The sequence below is a fragment of the Podarcis raffonei genome, chromosome 2 (assembly GCF_027172205.1).
Source record: "Podarcis raffonei isolate rPodRaf1 chromosome 2, rPodRaf1.pri, whole genome shotgun sequence".
Taxonomy (NCBI): domain Eukaryota; kingdom Metazoa; phylum Chordata; class Lepidosauria; order Squamata; family Lacertidae; genus Podarcis; species Podarcis raffonei.
In genome coordinates this window covers 49,840,951-49,859,478 of record NC_070603.1, presented here as the reverse complement: position 1 = coordinate 49,859,478, position 18,528 = coordinate 49,840,951, and the positions used below count along the sequence as shown (strand labels likewise).

At 40.9% G+C, this 18,528-nt stretch overlaps 1 protein-coding gene across 1 annotated transcript in view; it reads right to left on the bottom strand.

Annotated features, from left to right (window-relative positions):
- The window catches only part of DOCK2 (dedicator of cytokinesis 2), a 263,188-nt gene that overhangs the window by 42,027 nt on the left and 202,633 nt on the right, over nucleotides 1–18,528 (bottom strand). Inside the window, exons 34-35 of the mRNA XM_053376513.1 lie at nucleotides 5,337–5,422; nucleotides 741–897 (exon numbers count right to left, since the gene is read on the bottom strand). Of these exons, the coding sequence (XP_053232488.1) occupies nucleotides 741–897; nucleotides 5,337–5,422 (243 nt within the window). The remainder of the gene's footprint in view (nucleotides 1–740; nucleotides 898–5,336; nucleotides 5,423–18,528) is intronic.

Genomic DNA, 18,528 nt, shown 5'->3' with positions numbered 1-18,528 from the left:
CCAAGGTTGCAAGTTCAATCCCTGTATGGGGCAGCTGCATATTCCTGCATTGCAGGGGGCTGTACTAGATTATTCTCAGGGTCCCTTCCAACTCTACAATTCTATGATTTCTATGCTCTAGAACCATATGTTGTTTTCTATGATGTATACAGCAGTAAGAGACAGTAGTAGTGTAGATAAGCTGTGAATCAGAAAGTACCTGGTTCATTCAAGTTTTACCTCAGGCATGAGTACACTAGGTGTGATTCTACCCTCTAAGCCTCAGTGTCCCATCAACAGGATAAGGGGAATTGTATCGACCTACCTTACTGGGCTACTGTAAGAATTACTGATCTAATATAGTACCCCAAAGGTACTATATAAATGTTGTTGTTGTTGAGCATATTGGCTTGCTGCTCCCTTAGTTAGCAGCCCAATTTTATTTTTGGGGAATACATGGAGTGTTCTCTTAATACTTTTTGGGTAGAAGTTTCCATCTAACATTATAAAATTTAGACTTGATAACTTATTTTTTCCCTTCCAAGTCTATGATAATATGAGGATACAGTATAGCTTCCATTTCCTTTCTATGTTTACTCCCTTCAGTCATTACTATGAGCCACCTTCAAAACAGATCAAGCATTTGCAGATTTTGTAGATTGCTCACAACTTCAAAACATTTCCCCACCATGCTAGTGTATGGAATTCTTGATTTACTATCTGAAGAACGTCTTCAAGCAACCCTTCAAAACACTACATACCAACAAATTCACAGTGCAGCTCATGCGGTTGTTCTTGCTTTCATCATTCATCACAGCACGGTAATCCAACAGCTTTTCCAAAAGGCCTTTGACTAGGCTTACAAACGTTTCAACTGCCTTGGCAATCTTGGCATAACTTGAGGAACACTCGGTGAGACTGAAAATAAAGAAGACAGTATGAGAACCAGCATGTTGGAGAAGACACACTGGTGGATGTTCCTCTCTTGGGGAGAGAGGGGAGCAATGAATAAAATCATTTGACTGCAAGTCTGGGATTATACCTCTATAAAAATGATACTCTAGGCACTGTTGCCCAGAACCCCACTATTCTACACACACGTGTACATTGATACCAGAAGAGGTTTTGCAGGTCTGCCATGTTTTTCCAAAGTAAAGCTTCTGGCTACTGGTTTAAGTTAAAAGCCCAGAAATAAAAGAAATCAAGCAGTTGAGATTTACCCATCTGGGAAATGTGTGCTCACACCACCTCCATAGCCCAACCTGATGGCTATTTCCCTACTTCTGGCATTTGGTTATATGCCCCCTTGCTACCCAATAAGCAAACCTTATTGATAATTCATTCTGATTTACTAGCACAAAGATTAAGCAGAGGTTAGATTACATATGGTCTTTCTTGATCATTCATTCTGATTTGTTTGAATGCCCTGCAACCATCTGGATTTGCTTGCAGGTGTTTATACATCTTCCCATTAGTGATTTGTTCATTCCACACTTTCTCTATGCATTTCCCTGTCACTTTCCAAACTGCAAAAAGGCCATTTCTTTTTTTTAAGAACCGCTCATAGGTCCTTATAATATCAGTGGAAACAGTTGGTCTTGGCGAGTATTAACCGCTTCCAATTTTAATTTTGTTTGAATTCATTGTGGGATGTATCTTGATTGATTGATTGATCGCTTGTATTATGCATATTGCCTTATTTATATGACGTTAGCCACCCTGAGCCCGGCTTTGGCTGGGGAGGGTGGGATACAAATAGAATTATTATTATTATTTTTATTATTATTAAAAGTGGATTTGTTGAACTAGCATGACAGAGCCACTTCAACTGCACAAAACCAACATTCCAGTATGCACTTAAATCCCTCCAGCAAGATAGTGACAGACTGTTTCTCAGGCATGGCAGAGCTGGTCAAGTACTGCCATGTTACCCAACTTGTGCACGTCTGTGATTATGTGCTAGAAATACTGTGTGAACTAGAAGTACATGCATACACTACAGCGAACCCATGGCAGCAGCAGTCAGTTATGCCATGGTCATACAAATTGTTGTAATCCTCTGTGCATAAGTACTTACAGTTCACAAAAGTACTTGCTGTCCTTGATCAGGTGTGCAGAAGGTCTGCGGCAGTTGCAAATGAATTTAATATGATCATTTGGAGGAAATCTCATGGGGGTGTTTTGCCCATCCTGCCAGTCCTATCCTGCCTTTTCACTACCATTTCAGTGAAAAAATGCACTGGAAAGATAGGATAGCTGCTTCTGTACAGCAGGGTAATTTTCAGTCTTGAGTCATTGAATGTGTGACACTACAGTGCTGCCTGAATGTATTTTCTTCATGTCTTCCGGCTTTGCTTTAATGTGAGGCAGGGGATTCATGGGCTCTGACAAAGTGAGAGGCTGGTGATGTTTCTTTTTGCACCATTATAGTCACATCCTGTTAAAGCATCCTGTCTTCCTATATTCTGATCTAGCTTTTAAGTGACTGCAGCAGCAACTAACCAAGTCCATTAAGGATTTTAAGTCTGATAAATTATGGAAATTATGAGGGACACTGCACTGGAAAATAATGACAAGAAGTTAGCAAATGCTCAGTTTCATTCTTCACCGTCTTAAAACGCAATTATCCTGCATGTCTTGAATTGTTGCTTTGCTGCAGTATGTACAGTTCTTGATTTCCCTGGGCTTCATTAGCAATGTTCATTTAAATGCAAAGCTGTGTTGTAATGCACTAGTATATTTTACATATGCAAATATATTTTGTAATTCATTGGCATTCTTTAGAAACTGCAATCTTGCATTTTCATTAGATATCACGGCATTATGTTTTAATAGGTATTTAATGTTACCTCCACATAATAATCTAACTTTCATCCTAATATGTGGGCTTTCCATAATGAATGTGAGGAGCTACTCTGTACACTGGACATTTATTTATGCTTCCTTTCGTAGTTCACTTGCACCTTGCTCTTCCATCAAAGGCAAAGGTGGGAAACCTGTGGTCTTTCAGATGTTGTTGGACTATAGTTCCCAACATCCCTCACCAGTGGCCATGCTGTCAGAGGCTTTAGAATTCCAAGACCACTCTAATGACACAGCTGCAGATTCAAACTCGCTCCATGGTGACAGTGAAAAACAACCGTGGTCAAATCCTAATTACCCTTTTGGTTCAATTTAAATTGATTTCTCCCTCGTAAGCATATTGAGTTTTCTTCTCCTTGAGAAAAGTTCCATAGAGATGTAAACATTTTTCCTTGCTCTCTGTAATCTAGCACACCAGGGACAGTGGACTATAGCAGCATCTTTTCACTAAAACACTGCGTGCAGTGCTTTGCATTCCTATACAAAGGGCATATTTGACACGGAGGAACATTCCTTGTACTATCCTCAGCCTGTGTTCTGAAGTGACCCAGTGCCACATTCTTTTTTCCTAAGGTTATTGGATTGCAGTATTACTGTGTAGTGCAATCTATTATATTTAAAACAGCATTTGACTTAATTTCTATTGTTTCCATCTTCAGTGGTATATCAGTTGAATAACTTCTGACCTCCAGGACACAATTCATGGTATGGCATATTCTTCCCATATTGGTCTTAAATAGGTTTTGCAGGAGGGAGTTTTTGACATGGAAGTATTTTCAGAAATGCAATTCTCCACATTTTAACTTTTGAGAGTTATAAGGAGGAATGTGTTCTGTATACATCAGACCATCTGAAACCATTACTTTAGGACAGAGTAGCTCTATTCCTGTCTAACATGTTACCTGTCCTGCCTTCTGAAAAAGGGCAAAATACAAGCATCAAGCAGCAGACTATGAGCCAAAGCAAATTAAATAAATAGATATTCCGTCTTATTGCTTTTACAAACAAACAAACAACTTATTATCCACAGCTTGACTTCAGGTGGCACAATGTTTCTGGGATACTCCAGAACAAAATAGGGGTCATGTCCCCAATTATTCACTCTGGCTATTCCCAATCTGGCAGAAATAATATAGATGGGAATCTATAACAAGGTGAATTTCATTAGATTCTGTCATCTCATGTAACAATTCAATTGAGCAGCACTGAGAAGTGTCAGGGTGAAATACTGCAATGCTTTCTGTGGCATTCTCCAGGAATCTCTATAATTTTGAAAGTGCAGATCATCATCATTTTATACGTTCCAAGCTGATATATTTCCACAGACATATTTAACCTCTTTCCTGAAATTTCTGCCTCCAAAAAGGACCAATGTTGGGGATGTTTGTCTTCTGATTCTTGAGGTATTCTGCTTAAACTTATTTTTCCCTTAAAAGACTTAATTTACCTGAAAGTTTGTATGTAGTTTGTAATGGTTCTGCCCTTCAGGAAATAAGAGATTTGCATATTTCAACATTATTGTCCACACTTCTTCTGTGACCTCTATGCACAGACCTCTAGTTGCATATGTATTAATTCTTTTCTGATTCTTAGGCTGCTCTTTGATAAAGTGATTCACAGTTCAACTGTCAAAGAGCATGTTCAGAGTTAAGCATGAAAATTAAGTATTATTTTGTAAAGCAGAAAGTTGTAGGCCACAGCAACGAAGAAGGCAAAGTCAAGAGATGATGCAGTTCATAATTTGTTGTTTCTGTGATGAAACTGTGCCTTTGAGATCAACAGCTCCCTTAGATAATAAGAATATATCTTTACCTTGGGAAAAAGAGAAGTAATTATCCATTTCCTAGTATGGCCAGAATTATGGTGGGTGACAAGTTGAGGTAACAAAGCCACTACTATACTTTTGCTCTTATGCTTGTTCGGTTCCATTCTAGAAACAGAACCCATCCACACATGTTAAGAAAAGGAGGGAAGATTGCAGTTATTAAACAGACCTATGTTTATTTAAGACACACACACACCCCATCAAGGAATACCCTGTGTGACTGCATAGCTGAAGCTAAGCAGAGGTGGATCTGGTGGCCATATTCTAGGAGACCACTGGAAGACCCATGTAAGAACAGGGGAGAAGTACAATAAATAAGTTACTATATGGAGCATACTTAAAACAAATGTTCAACTTTAAAATATAACAACCTTAAAAATTGTGGGAGGCATGCAACATTGTTCTGTCAGGGCAAGCAAGTGATTGTTCTGTCAGGGCAAGCATTCCAACTTACTGGATGGAACAAGCTCCATTCTCCTCCCACTGTGTGCTGTTCTGGAGGTTCTCCCACACAACATTCCCCCTGAACCAATTTTGGGATGTGTGTGGAAAAAGAAGAGTGGAAAGCCCATTTGTACAAATGGAAGTCCTTGTGCAGGACTTCCACTGATGGGGCTCATTGACTGAATCCTACCCCAAAACTAAGGATTTGCCCCTTCTTTGTACTTACATTGATTCAAACAAATGCAGATATTGCTCATCTCCACGGCCTCCTTCCACTTCGTGGTCCAATTTTAAAATGATTTCGTTTTCAAACTGTTCAGGGAAAGAAGGTAAAACCTTTAACCACTGTGCACATAAAGGAAAATATGTCCCCCACACCAACCATTTAAATATTTAAGAACATTGACGGTTACCAACAGCTTGGTGATTATAGAAATTAAGACAACATTACAGACTGAAAACATAGTATTCCCCCCCCCATAAAGATGACTGGCCCTATTAAAGTATTATTGAGAAGTCAGGTTTTGATATTATTGCTGGGAGTAAAGCAACAACACATGCAGTAAGTTTCCTGAACTGGGGAGGGGGGGAGGCATAGACAGAAAGGCAACCTGTCTGTGCCACTCCCTGATTCCTTCCCTTTCAAGTATCCTTCCTTCCTTCCTGCTTCTTCTCCAAGTTAGTCAGTCCAAGCATGAGCTAGCATGTACTAGTGTTAAGTTCTGGCTCCATCTGGGCCACATATAAAATCTAGATTTAGAATGGCTTTGTTTGGCATGAATAAACCTTACATTTTATTTATGTTTTAAAGTAGCAGCCTTACCAGACTATTTTTTTTCTGCACAATTATAAAACCTACTTGTTTAATGAGGGTGAAAAATACAGTCATTTACTATGAAGAAAAAAACGTGGCTAATTCTGAGTTATTCTGAAAATAAAGAACTGAGACAAATTTTGAAGGCAGTAAGACTGAATGATGTGTGGAGAAAAAGATTTTGCCTTAGACTGCTGAAGCTCTAAATAGTAATATCCAGGTAAGTCTTATCTGAGAAAAATTGACTTCGGTGATGAGCCATTGCTTTTATAGTTTGGGTTCTTAAGGCTGTAACTTTATTTTTAGGTCACTGATTCAGTGCTGGGTAATGGCTATTATACATATGCATTGAAGAATCCTATCTGAACAGAAATTGAATTGCTTCTGGGGATTTTTTACAGTGATAGTGTGTGCACATGCATGTGTACATGCACGTGTACCCACCCACTTTCTTTATAAGGTGATTTATAACCTCCAGCCTTGATTCCTCAGAGAACTTAGTTTTGACCAGTAGGCTAAGCTTTCTGGAGGTGACAGAGTTGGAGATCAACAACCATCTGGGGACTCATGGTTGAAAAACTGATTTACATGTCTAGTCTATCAATGTACAAACAGTTACCTTGCATTCTTGGTTACCTTTGAAACAAATGGTTAAAAAAAAAATGGAATGAACTGTTTACTGCTGGAGATTTGCTCTTTCTTGTCAGTGCCATTTGATGTGACAATGAACCCATACAAGCTGGTTGTGAAGCTATTTTGGTTCAGGCTTTACCCCCCCCCCCCGGCCCTGGCTGCATGTGAAATCTCACCAGTGCTTGAATGTTCAAAGTTTGAGCATCAAAGATTGGCAAAGAATCATTTTATTCTATGTTTGGAAAATATGCAGATGATAAATACAAGTTGCATGGAATCACATTTCCCTCCAAGTAAAGTACTTAGGTCCTAACTGGAAGGAAGAGACCCCAAGTACACAGAGGTCTGTCCTCCACCTGATATCTGCCATGGACCCAGTATTACTTCACACTTCAAAAAAAAAAACTCCAACAACCTAAGGGAACCTCGAAAACTTGGGGTGACTTGTACATACACAAAATAGAAAGTGAGCAATTAAGCAGAATGGATAAATGATAATGTAAAAGACGTAAGACAAACATGGGCACAAGTATTTCTAAACAGTAATGGTTAGTCATGTTGCTTGGCTAAGAACTAATATTTTTGAAAGGGGACTAGTGCTTAAAAGGGGGAGGGGGGATCCAATAGACACTGTGGGCCAGATTCAGCTAGCTGGTTCCAGTAGCAGAAGCCTGCACAAGGACTTCAGCTAGTGCAATGGAGCTTTCCCCTCTCCTCCCCTCATGCTCCCCTCAAATTGGCTCAGGGTGGTGGAAGATACCCTAGAACTGTGTGTGGAGAAGAGGGGATATCATTCTGTCAGACAAGCAGAAATGTTCACAATGATGAAATGTTTGTGGCAGCTTGATGTTGAATTCCTCCAAAATGATAAAAGGGGCTGGAGCAACTCCCCTATGAGGAAAGGTTAAAACATTGGGAACTTTTTAGTTCAAGAAAAAAGAGGGATGGGGGAGGGGCAGGAGAAGATAGAGGTGCAGGAGAAAGTGGATAGAGAGAACACCATGATGAAAATGAATATTGGGGGGTTCAGGACAGATATAATGAAATACTTCTTCAAGAAGCAAATAGTTAAACTGTGGGATTCAATGTTGAAGGATGTAGCATGGCCACCAAATTGACTTTAAAGGGAGTTTAGAAAAATTCATTGAGGATAAAGCTATCAGTGGCTACGAATCGTGATGACTGTGTACTACCTAAAGTATCAGAGGTGGTATGTCTCCGAATAAAAGTTGCTGGGGAGCACAAGTGTGGAGCATGCTGTTGCACCCAAATTATGCTCGGGGGTCTCCCATGGGCATCCGGTTCACTGTTGTGAGAAGAGGATGCTGGACTGGGCCCATCATCTGTTCTTATGGCAGAGGTGTGGCCAGCAGAATTAAATATGATGAAGCTGCTGGCTTTGCCCCTGCCATTTGCAGGCCCAGTCAGCACTTGTTCTCTCTCTCACACACACACACATCCATGCCAGCTGTCACTCTGGACAGGTAAGCAGGCTGCTGGCTGCAGAGGTCAGTGACTGTGTAGGAACAGCAGGCTGTCCCGTGGTGCTGAGCCTGACTGTAGCACCAGGAACCCTCCCTGTTCCGATATATCATGTTCTGATGTGGGCCCTGGTTCTATCAACACAGTACACATCCAGTACAATTAGTATTTATTGCTGAATGGCATCATTGTTTCCTTGGTAACCTTGGAGAAACACAGTCTAGGGACTGAAAAAACCCCATTTAAGTAACAGTCAACAGCAGCATAAATAAAGGCATCCTTCATGCAGATCTCTTCACCAGTACAAATATAGAATATTTGTCTACTTCAGTACTCCAAATAACTAAATACGTTGTACATTTTTGGAACAGAAATCACTTGCAAGGTTATTTAACAAGATGGCAATTTTTATAACCACATACTCAAGAAAAGTCCCTGAGGAACCAGTAGCATAAAGGTTGTAACTCGGAAATATATTTGAAAAGCCCCCCTATAAATATTTTCACAAAACTAGAGAGCAATACTTTATAGAATCAAGTCATGTAATCAGCACAAATGTCTTCTAAAGTTTTATGCTGACCAGCAGGCCCCTTTTTGGCAGGAATCTTCTTTTGCAGCTTGGCCTGAGTTCAAGCCAGGCTGCAAAACAAGAAAAGAAAGAATTGGCTGTGAGCTTCCTGTTCTTTCCTTTGAAGGTGGGTCAGCTGGTGTCATGGGTGATGCCAGGCGACTGACTGGTGGGCAGCACTGCCTGCCTGTCAAAGTGGCCCATGGGGGTGGGAGGAACTGAGGACCCCGCCTACAGACCCTGTTCTCCATCCCTGTTTTATGTTAATTTGGCAGTGTGCTAATTCATAACAAAAATGTTGAAGATGAGAGTTTGGCCTGTGGTATGCAACCTGCTGAAAAAGGCAAAACTCCAATGGCCGAAGAGTGTAAGGCAAAGCCATGCATGCTTCTTTAGTTGTTAAAGGAAATAAATGCACCACCTATCCCTTGCCATTCATTGTTACTCTTATAGCTGCCTTAGGCACAGCTGGTATAGTATGGTTTGCTACCACACCAATACGTATGTTAGCAAAAGCATTTTCATCTTCTGCTATTTCAGGAGTCAATATCTGTCCCAACATGTGGTATCTGAATTAGGTTTTAACTCATGTTATGTTTGTGCTGTTGTTTTAAACTGTTTTTATATAAATAATTAGGGTGCTATTTTTCTAAATGCTTTTAAATGCTAGCGTTTAAACTCTTTTTTATGTTATGTTATGTTTATAGATATGCATTTTATTATACTGTGATTTGCTGCCATGTGGGGAGAAATGTATAAAACAACAACAACGCTGCAAATAGATATTATGGCAAAGATGTCATTAACCCCAACATCAGTGCACCCCAGTCTCTCCATATTTTTAGTTTGCTTGGATTATAATATCTATTATATACCAGCAGACACCCTACCCCACAGAGCTGTGTTTTACCCTTTTCTGCTTTAGAGACTTTGCCCCTGGTTACAACTGAATTGGCTCTTGGTCACTTTCCACTTAGTCTTAATGCTTGCACTAGCGGTATCTTTCCTTCATTTCCCATAATTCTCTTTGTCTTTCATTTTTGTATGCACAATTATTCCATCAACCGCCTATGTTTCTTGTGACATACAAGGACATCAGCAACACTCACGCCTACTTCGGCCCATTTCCACAAAGTTATCATACTTGGACCACTGTAAACCACAAGTCAAACATTTAATACTGACTATTGCTTAAAGCTGCTTTACAAGTACATGCAAATTTCTGATATTCCTCTGTCCCTTTGTCCTCTCCCTTCATCTTTGTCCTATGCTACCTAGATTGTGCTGTAACTAGACAGGAAACGTGTCACTTCTATGCTCCGCTCTGCTCTTCAGATATGCTCAGTGTGATTAATTATCCCACTGAGTCTTTCGTCAACACTGTCTACACTAGAAAACACATCTTTTTCTTTGACCTTCCTTTCTATGTGAGGCTAGCTGGATTTGATTACTGATGACTGAGCCTTCAAAATGCTGCTGCTTAAATGTCTCTGAAAACTAAAATTCAATTCAGACATATCTTGCACAACAATGGTAGAGTGCAATGTCCTAATTTAACCATAGAGATGGTGCTTGCTTTGCCATTTTCACTTCACAGGACACAAAAACAACCTTTTCCAAATCTGCTGGTCCAACAGTGGCCATATATCTATGCATCTCTTTCTCATCTTATTTGTAATTCTCCCTCTCATCTTTTTTGTTGGTTGTAGAAAGACACAGTGCTCAGTGGCAGCACCTACATGTCATAGTAAACCATAGTTAATAGTTTACTGAGAATAAGTGGATGCCTCCTGATCCACTCCTCCCCTACTGCAGGTACTAAAACATCATCCCTGGGTTAGTATAACACCCAAGCCAAGGGTAGTGGTTTGTTTTGCTGAACCAAACCACAATTGGTAAACCAAAAACAAACCTGATGCACACTGGATCTAAGTGTGATGGAAGTGTTTAAACATACATTTGGTGTATTTTGAGACATTTGTCATCATGGCAGAGAATGTTTATTTAAACCACTTAATCTATGTTCTATCACATTTAAAATGCCCATCTCCCTTTATCCATTAGGTTTAGACGACCCATCCCTTTTATCACCCCCTCAAAACACTTAATGTTTATGGTGCCCATAATATTCTAGGTGGCTCCTTATGTAGTTTCTCCCTGATGTTACAAGCTTCTATTTGATCTATAAGGTCTCACGTCCAAATACAAATCTAACCTCTACTTTTGGATGAAAATCCAAAATAGGCCAGGAGGAACTAAAAGTAGAAGGAAGGGGGTGGGGAAGGAAAGAAAATAGGTACTAAAAAAAGAGCAAGATTCCTCATTCATCTCTTATACATAACAGGTAACAGATATCCTTTCTCTCTCATTCACATGGGTATTAAGTCTACCTTTGATCAACACCAACCACCCACTCTCTTTGGCGATAACCATTTCATAGACACAACTTTCCACCCAGTTGATTTGGTTTGTGTCCTCCTTCCCCCGTCCCCCATTTCTGCAGTTTCTTCCTTTATTTCATTTATTTAATTAAATTATATGCCACCCTTCATTTGAAGATCATAGGGCAGTTTACAACATAGAAACACAAATACATAACATAACAGCAGAAAAAAAGCAGCTATACACCCCAATTCCTCTCTTTCCTTAACTCTGAGGCCCATGTCAGACAGTTCCCATGACATCTAAATAGCATTTTGATGATCTTGGCCTGTTGTTCCTTTGCTGGAGTGGCAGCTAAAGAGGAGGCAGCCAAAGGAAAACACTTATCTATGCTCTCATCCACTGCCAGAGGGTACCAGCACATTGCCAGGCATTCATGAAATAAAGGCCAAAGAAGATCTGTTCCTATAGACACAGTCCAGTCTGTGTCACCGAATCTTGGCAGCAGTCTGTCTGCCATTTGCAACGCATTCTGCTCATTTCCCCAGGCCCTGCGCTTCTTCTCTTTAGGTGAATATAGAAACAGTGCATGTGGATGATGGCTGTTAACTATGTTGTTCCACTCCTCATTCCCTGCACATTTGGTTTAAGAGGAGGCAGGGAGTCTCCAGTTCATCCAAGAGTGGTTACCAGATCTCTTCCTCATTGGCTTCTCTGTGTATTTTGGAAACACTATCTCTTCCATGGCTGAAGCTTGCCTTCTCTTATTGTTTGCTCTGATCCATATTTGGAGGTTAATGCAGGCACAGAAAGTAGTAAATTTAAACTGATGCGCTTCTGTTGCAACAGTGGGAAAACTGCAAGAACTAGGTGACCACCTCATCAGAAAAATGTGGTTCCTTTCTCCCGCAGAGACTATTGCACGGAATGCAAGAAAATGAAATTAAACTGAGCACCCTCACAATACGAGGCTGTGAAGCATTGTACTGCAGAAAGGCATCCAAGACAGCAAGATGAAGATATCCACCTCCTACACACAGGGAGGAAAGTGGAAGAGGGAGTTTAAGCCTCTCTCTAGATTATCAGTGAAAGCATACAGTACATCAAATGAACCACAGTAAGAGGTAGAAGTAATGTAGGAACATAGGAAGCTGCCTTGTACACAATCAGATTAAGGTTTTGGTAGTGTTGGTGCTGCCTGGCAGTAGCTGTCCAGGGTTATAGGCGGGGGATATTCCCAGCCCTATCTGGATTGAACCACTGAACTACCACTGAGCTGTGGCTTGTCCCCTGAGCAACATAGAACTATCTCAACAGTACTGTGGTACCTTGGGTTACATACGCTTCAGGTTACATACGCTTCAGGTTACAGACTCCACTAACCCAGAAATAGTACCTCGGGTTAAGAACTTTGCTTCAGGATGAGAACAGAAATCGTGCCCCAGCAGCGCAGCGGCAGCGGGAGGCCCCATTAACTAAAGTGGTGCTTCAGGTTAAGAACAGTTTCAGGTTAAGAACAGACCTCCGGAACGAATTAAGTACTTAACCCAAGGTACCACTGTACTGAGTTCTTAAAGGGGAGGGGGGCATACACTGAAAACATCTGTTAAGAACATAAGAATCCTGTTGGATTAATCAATCTTTGTGGTCAAAGACCAGACAGATCCTGTTGGATCAGGCCAAAGTTCTGTCTAGACCCAGCTTCCTGTTCTCACAGTAGCCAAACAGAGGCCTATGGGAAGATCACAAGCAGAACCTGATTGCAGAAGTGCTTTCTGTACTGATACAAGAATGTAAGAACGTAAGAAGTGGCTGCTAGATGAGGACAAAGGCCCAGCATCCTGTTCTTACAGTAGCCACTCAAATGCTCAGGGGAAACCCCAAAGCACTCTCCCCATTTGTGATTCCAAGCAACTGGTATTCAGCCTCCAACAGTGGAGGGAAAACATATCCATCACAGCTAGGAGCCATTTGTAGCTTTATCCTCCAGAAATTTATCTAACCTTGTTTCAAAGCCATCTAATAAAGGGCATCACTACATCTTGTGAGAATGAATTCCGCAGTTAACTATGTGCAGTGGGAAGAAGTGCTTTGGTCTTTCCTGTACTACCTTTCATATAATATCATATAAAATGATTCTGGAGTTAAATCACTATTCTCATTATTACTGTTGTTCAGCCTGTGATTAGGCAGCCAAAACGGCATCATCCATGCACAAGAGGGAGGCGTTAGCAGGAACACCAAGGTTTGCTAGGTGGAAACTGAAAAAGAGGAATAGCCATGGAGTGCTGACTCTTTGGGGGGGGGGGCGGGAACCAGGTGGAAGAGAGGGCCGAAAGAATAATTGCATTTGGTAACTGAAAGTGTTGCTCATCTGTAATGGACTGTTAAAGTGTTATTAATTGTTCTCTGTCATTCAACATATATGTTGTTATGTTGTTAAGAAGCTGGTTTATTTTAATGTTTGGCAACTGAAAGTGTTGTTTAGCTGCAGTAGGTGTTAAATTGTATTCTCACCTCTATGCTATTATTATCTTTAGATTGTTTTCTTTCACTGCTACTTTTGCATTTATTTTTAGTGAAATGCACAGGGTATTGTTGTTGTTGTTTTTACCAGACTTGTCATACTGTCTGGTATGCTGGAGGAGGGCGCTGAACTGAAACTATCGATGCTGCACCATTTTATAGCAAGGGCTCACTTGTTTGATGCAATTTTGTATCTGTCCTAAGACTGTCCTTCTCATCTTGATAACCCAAGGCACCATGACAGATCAAAGCAGAGGGAACGCACACTGTCAGCAGCAGAATGATCATGAGTGGATTCTTTGCCCACCTGGCAGAGATGGCTGTGTCACATTGCCATATAATCTTGCCAATTGGTTAAGATTTGCCTCAGGGATCTTCTGTGAGTGCTCACCATTAAGCTCAGTTAGGTTGGCAAACAGAAGAAACAGGGCCCCCAAAATATGGAACTCCCTAGCTATTGACTTCCATCTTGTCTTGTACAGCTGTTTAGGTGAAAACTGAAGACTTTCCTCTTCGATACTGTGTTTAGCCTAATTAGTTTAGGCGTTACCGAGTAGCTTCTTAACGTATATAGTAGTCTTCCTAGTATGGCTATTATATCTTTTGATCTTGCCTTGCTCCTGTTTGTGTGTCACCTTGTGGGAGCACAGCACAGCCCTCAGAAGCAACTAAAAGGAATACTTTAAATAAATCATGTCCTCCTTCCACCTTGCATGATGCCTGGGAACTGAGCCTGATCCATCAGGGTGGTAATGCTGGTGGCAATTCTGACGCACTCCTTGCCTTGCAGGATTAACTTTCCCTCTAACTTCCAAAAGGTTCAGCAGAAACAGGATGAGTTTATGTGCTTGTACTGCCTCAAGGCTGACAGAAGTGATGGGAGCCAGGGGATTAAAGCTAAAGAGCGTAGGCTACTAGGGGAAGATGTGAACATTTTTCTTTCCTTGAGCCAAAAGTATCTATAAAAGGCTTTGAAAAACACAAGGGTAAGGCAAGTGCCTCTTACAGAACACCTTCTGGTTGCTTACTGTCTAAGAACATGCACCTTCCTTTTCAAGCAGACACCTGTATTATGCTTTCCAACATTATATTACAACCTTGAGAGGTGGATTTTCAAGAGACCACCTGTGTCTTTGAAAAGAACACGGGAATTAGAGCTCACAGTGAATCCACAACCTATCAATGAATGCTCAAAGTCAGTACTATTTTTGCTGCCTTCTAATAACTGCCAGGCAAGAAAAGTAATTTAAAAACCTGCTCACAGCTGGTTAAAATATGTGATGGAAATGTTGAGTGAAGGATTTAAACAGGGATCTGCAACATGAATACATGTTGCTTACCAGGATCAAAATAGTATTATGCTTAGGAATTAATCTTTGCTAAGCCAAAGACAAATCTTCTTTTTTAACAATAATCTTAACCCAATATTTATTTCAGTGATGTTTTCATTTATGTTGCATATTATCATTTCATCCCTTACAAATAGTTTCGAATACAAACCATTTTATTTTGGGGGCAGATGTTTCATCAGCTCAGCACATAAAACCATTGGCTGCTCATTCAGAAAACTATTCTTCAAAATGGAATATTAGGACAAAATTCCATTTAACTCTCTGTGTGGACCTTTGAGCTAGTAACTACAACTGTCTACGCCTTTGGATTTAATGGAAGGAATCTTAGAGTAGTATTTAACTATGCTTTACTCAGAGTAGACCCATTGAAATGAATGAACATGACTGAGTTAGGCATATTAATTTACTCTGGTCTACTGCTCTGAGTAAAACATAGCTGAATACCACCCAGAATTGCTTATGCGTGTATTATTAATTTCTCTCAGTATCTATTAAAATTGTATGTGAGCAAGAGAGAGAAAAAACACAAAAGGACTATTTTTTTCATAAGGGTTTGAATGGATAGGATTTTTCATTTTCAAAAAACATAATGAGAAGTGAAATATTTAACATCTCTAAAAGCATGATTTACCTAAAAAATGCCCTCTAAAGGGTTGCTTCCTGGGACTTAATATACCGGGGGGGGGGAGTTATATAAAGGGGCATATTTTAGAAATGGAATAATAAAATTGTATAGTTATAGAGTTTGAAGGTGCTCTGAGGATCATCTAGTCCAGGAGTAGGCAACCTAAGGCCCGGGGGCTGGATCCAGCCCAATCCCCTTCTCAATCCAGCCCACACATGGTCTGGGACTCAGCGTGTTTTTACATGACCAGAATGTGTCCTTTTATTTAAAATGCATCTCTGGGTTATTTGTGGGGCATAGGAATTCGTTCATTATTATTTTTTCAAAATATAGTCTGGCCCACCACATGGTCTGAGGGACGGTGGACCGGCCCACGGCTGAAAAAGGGTGCTGACCCCTGATCTATTCCAATCCCTTGCAGTACAGGATCTGGCCCGTATGACTCAAACCTGCGACCTTAGCATTATAAGCACCGCACTCTAACCAACTCAGCTGCAAGTTAACAATAAGTTTCTGGGTTTTTTTCTTGAAATGAACATTATCTACAAATGTCTTTGGGTATTGCAGCAGACTGTAGCACTGTCATGCAGTAAAACATTACCCAAATGGCAAATGGCAGGCTACACAGTGCACCTTACAAACTGATCTCCTTACGAGAGAGCACACCCAGTTTCTCATTGCAAACAATGAAAGAAAGTGCTTCCCTGTGTGGGAATCTACCAACAAGGGCACGCTCCAACCTGACATTTCCCCCATTACCCTTTTCTTTGTTCCTTTCGATTCTTGCACACAGGCTGGCAATGCTCATACTGCAAACAATGAAAGAGCAACACGGAAAGAACCAGACGAGTGAAAGAAAAGAAATTAAATGCATTAATTATATAAGGCAGTGATGGGAACCTGTGTCTCTCCAGATGTTTCTGGCCTACAACTGCCATTGTCCCTGACAGTTGCTTGTGCTGGTTGGGGCTGATGCGAGTCAGAAAGAATCACAGAATTGTAAACTGGAAGGGACCAGAGGGTCATCTAGTCCAACCCCCTGCAATGCAGGAATTCCGCCCACAGCTATCCCTGGGTGGGCTTGAATCGCCAGCCTTCCAGTTAACAGCCAGACACACTGACCCACTGCGCCACTTGAGAGTCCCGAGTCCAACAAACTATAGAGGGCCACAGGTTCCTCTTCCTAGTTGGTCAATTTCATCCAGTACTGTGTGTCCTTGGATGGCTTCAAAAGAGGATTAGACAAATCCGTGGAGGATAAGGCTATCGGGGTTACTAACCCTGATGGCCATGTTCTACTTCCACTGTCAGAGGCAGTACACTTCTGAATACCAGTTGCTGGGAATCACAAGTGGAGAGAGTGCTGATGTGCTCAGGTCCTTGTGGGCAGGCTTCCCACAGGCATCTGGTTAGCTGCTGTGAGAACAGGATGCTGGAGTAGGCGGTGTGGTGATCACACAGGGTCCCCGGACATTTCACCATCTATTGATCCCTGTGCCACCACTTTATTTCTCGCTGCCACCACCCAGGCCCTATCTGGTAAAATACTGAGTCGAGTCAGGGTTAAATTGGAACATAAACTTGTGTTTAGTTATTGCAGTTTAACGAGTGTGTGGTTTCCATAAACGGTCTCAGTCAATTACAACCATAGGGTGCCTATCCAGACCTATAACTTCTGCTACCCGCTCTCACTCACTAAACTACCCCTCAGCTATTTACTTGTCTTCCTAGCTCCTAACTGTTCCTGACTCAGCTTATTTCGCTACACTAACTAAACCTACCCACAGACTCTATCCTAATTCACTCCCACTCCAACCAACCACCCAACTCCCAACGAACCCCTCGCAGAGCTGGTTTTATAGTCCCTCTGGCTCCACCCCCCTGGGTTCTGATTGGGTAACCTGTTTAACTATTTGAGCTCCAGCACTCTCATATGTTAACATCACAGGTGGACCAGTAGGCTGTTATGTTCTCCAGCATCAACTCACCTGGAGCTCAGGCGGTTGTCTTTTCCAACCTTGATACACAAATTATTTTTATTTTTTTAAAATAGAGACACCAGGGGTTGAGTCCTCAACCACCCTATAAATGTCCAGTGTTGGTTTTCGTGTATTTCAGTCTTAGGTTTATTTGTCTGATGATAATGGGATTTTATTATTGTATTTTACTGATGCCTTTTAGTGATTGTTCTGAAAGGCTGTTAATAAACATTTTAAGCAAATAAATAAGTACCACTGGGGCACAGCTTTAACAACCCTTTGGTGCAGCTTTAACCATCGTATGTGTTTTATGTCCTTATTCTGTAACACCAAACTATCCACCTGAACCTTAGAAATCTATTTAGCAACTAAATTGTGTGTCCACACTGCAACTATAATTTCCTAGACTCTTTAGATGTTATCCTTGTTAAGCTTATATTACCTTTTTTAGTCTGAGATACACATTTTAGGAGCATTATTATTATTATTATTTTGGTCCTACTACCTGCTTGTCTGCATTGATCCCCAAGAGAAACAGTTACAAGCCAAAAATAAGAAGCAGTAATTAAAAACGGAAATAGAGGGCTATTAAGTCAAGGGAAGAGCAGATGCAGAGAAGCAAAACGGTTTTCAGTCCTGGACTCAGGCCAAAAGCTTTGTGCTGTGCTACCAACAACAATAATCCCACCTGCCAGATTGTTCCAGGCTCAACTGATATAATCATGATGCCTTAAATGCAGTGCACACATGTGCCCCCGTCTACAAACCATGTTGAACTCTTCTTTCTTCTGGGAGAGTAAATACTGAGCACTTAATAACAACCTTTCCAAATGAAATCTAGCAATAGATAGAACCATCATTATTAATTTACCACAGCCTGCGTCGCGGCTGCTCTTTGAACCCTGAACTGTGATTCACTGCACTAACTGCAAGGCAAAACTGTTGAATGTCTTAAAGGCTAATGCATAAATAACAAATTTGGTTCATTTGTAACCTAAGCTGCCATGATCTTCCTCTAATAGTTCACCAAATACACAGACTTATCTTCTATCTATCT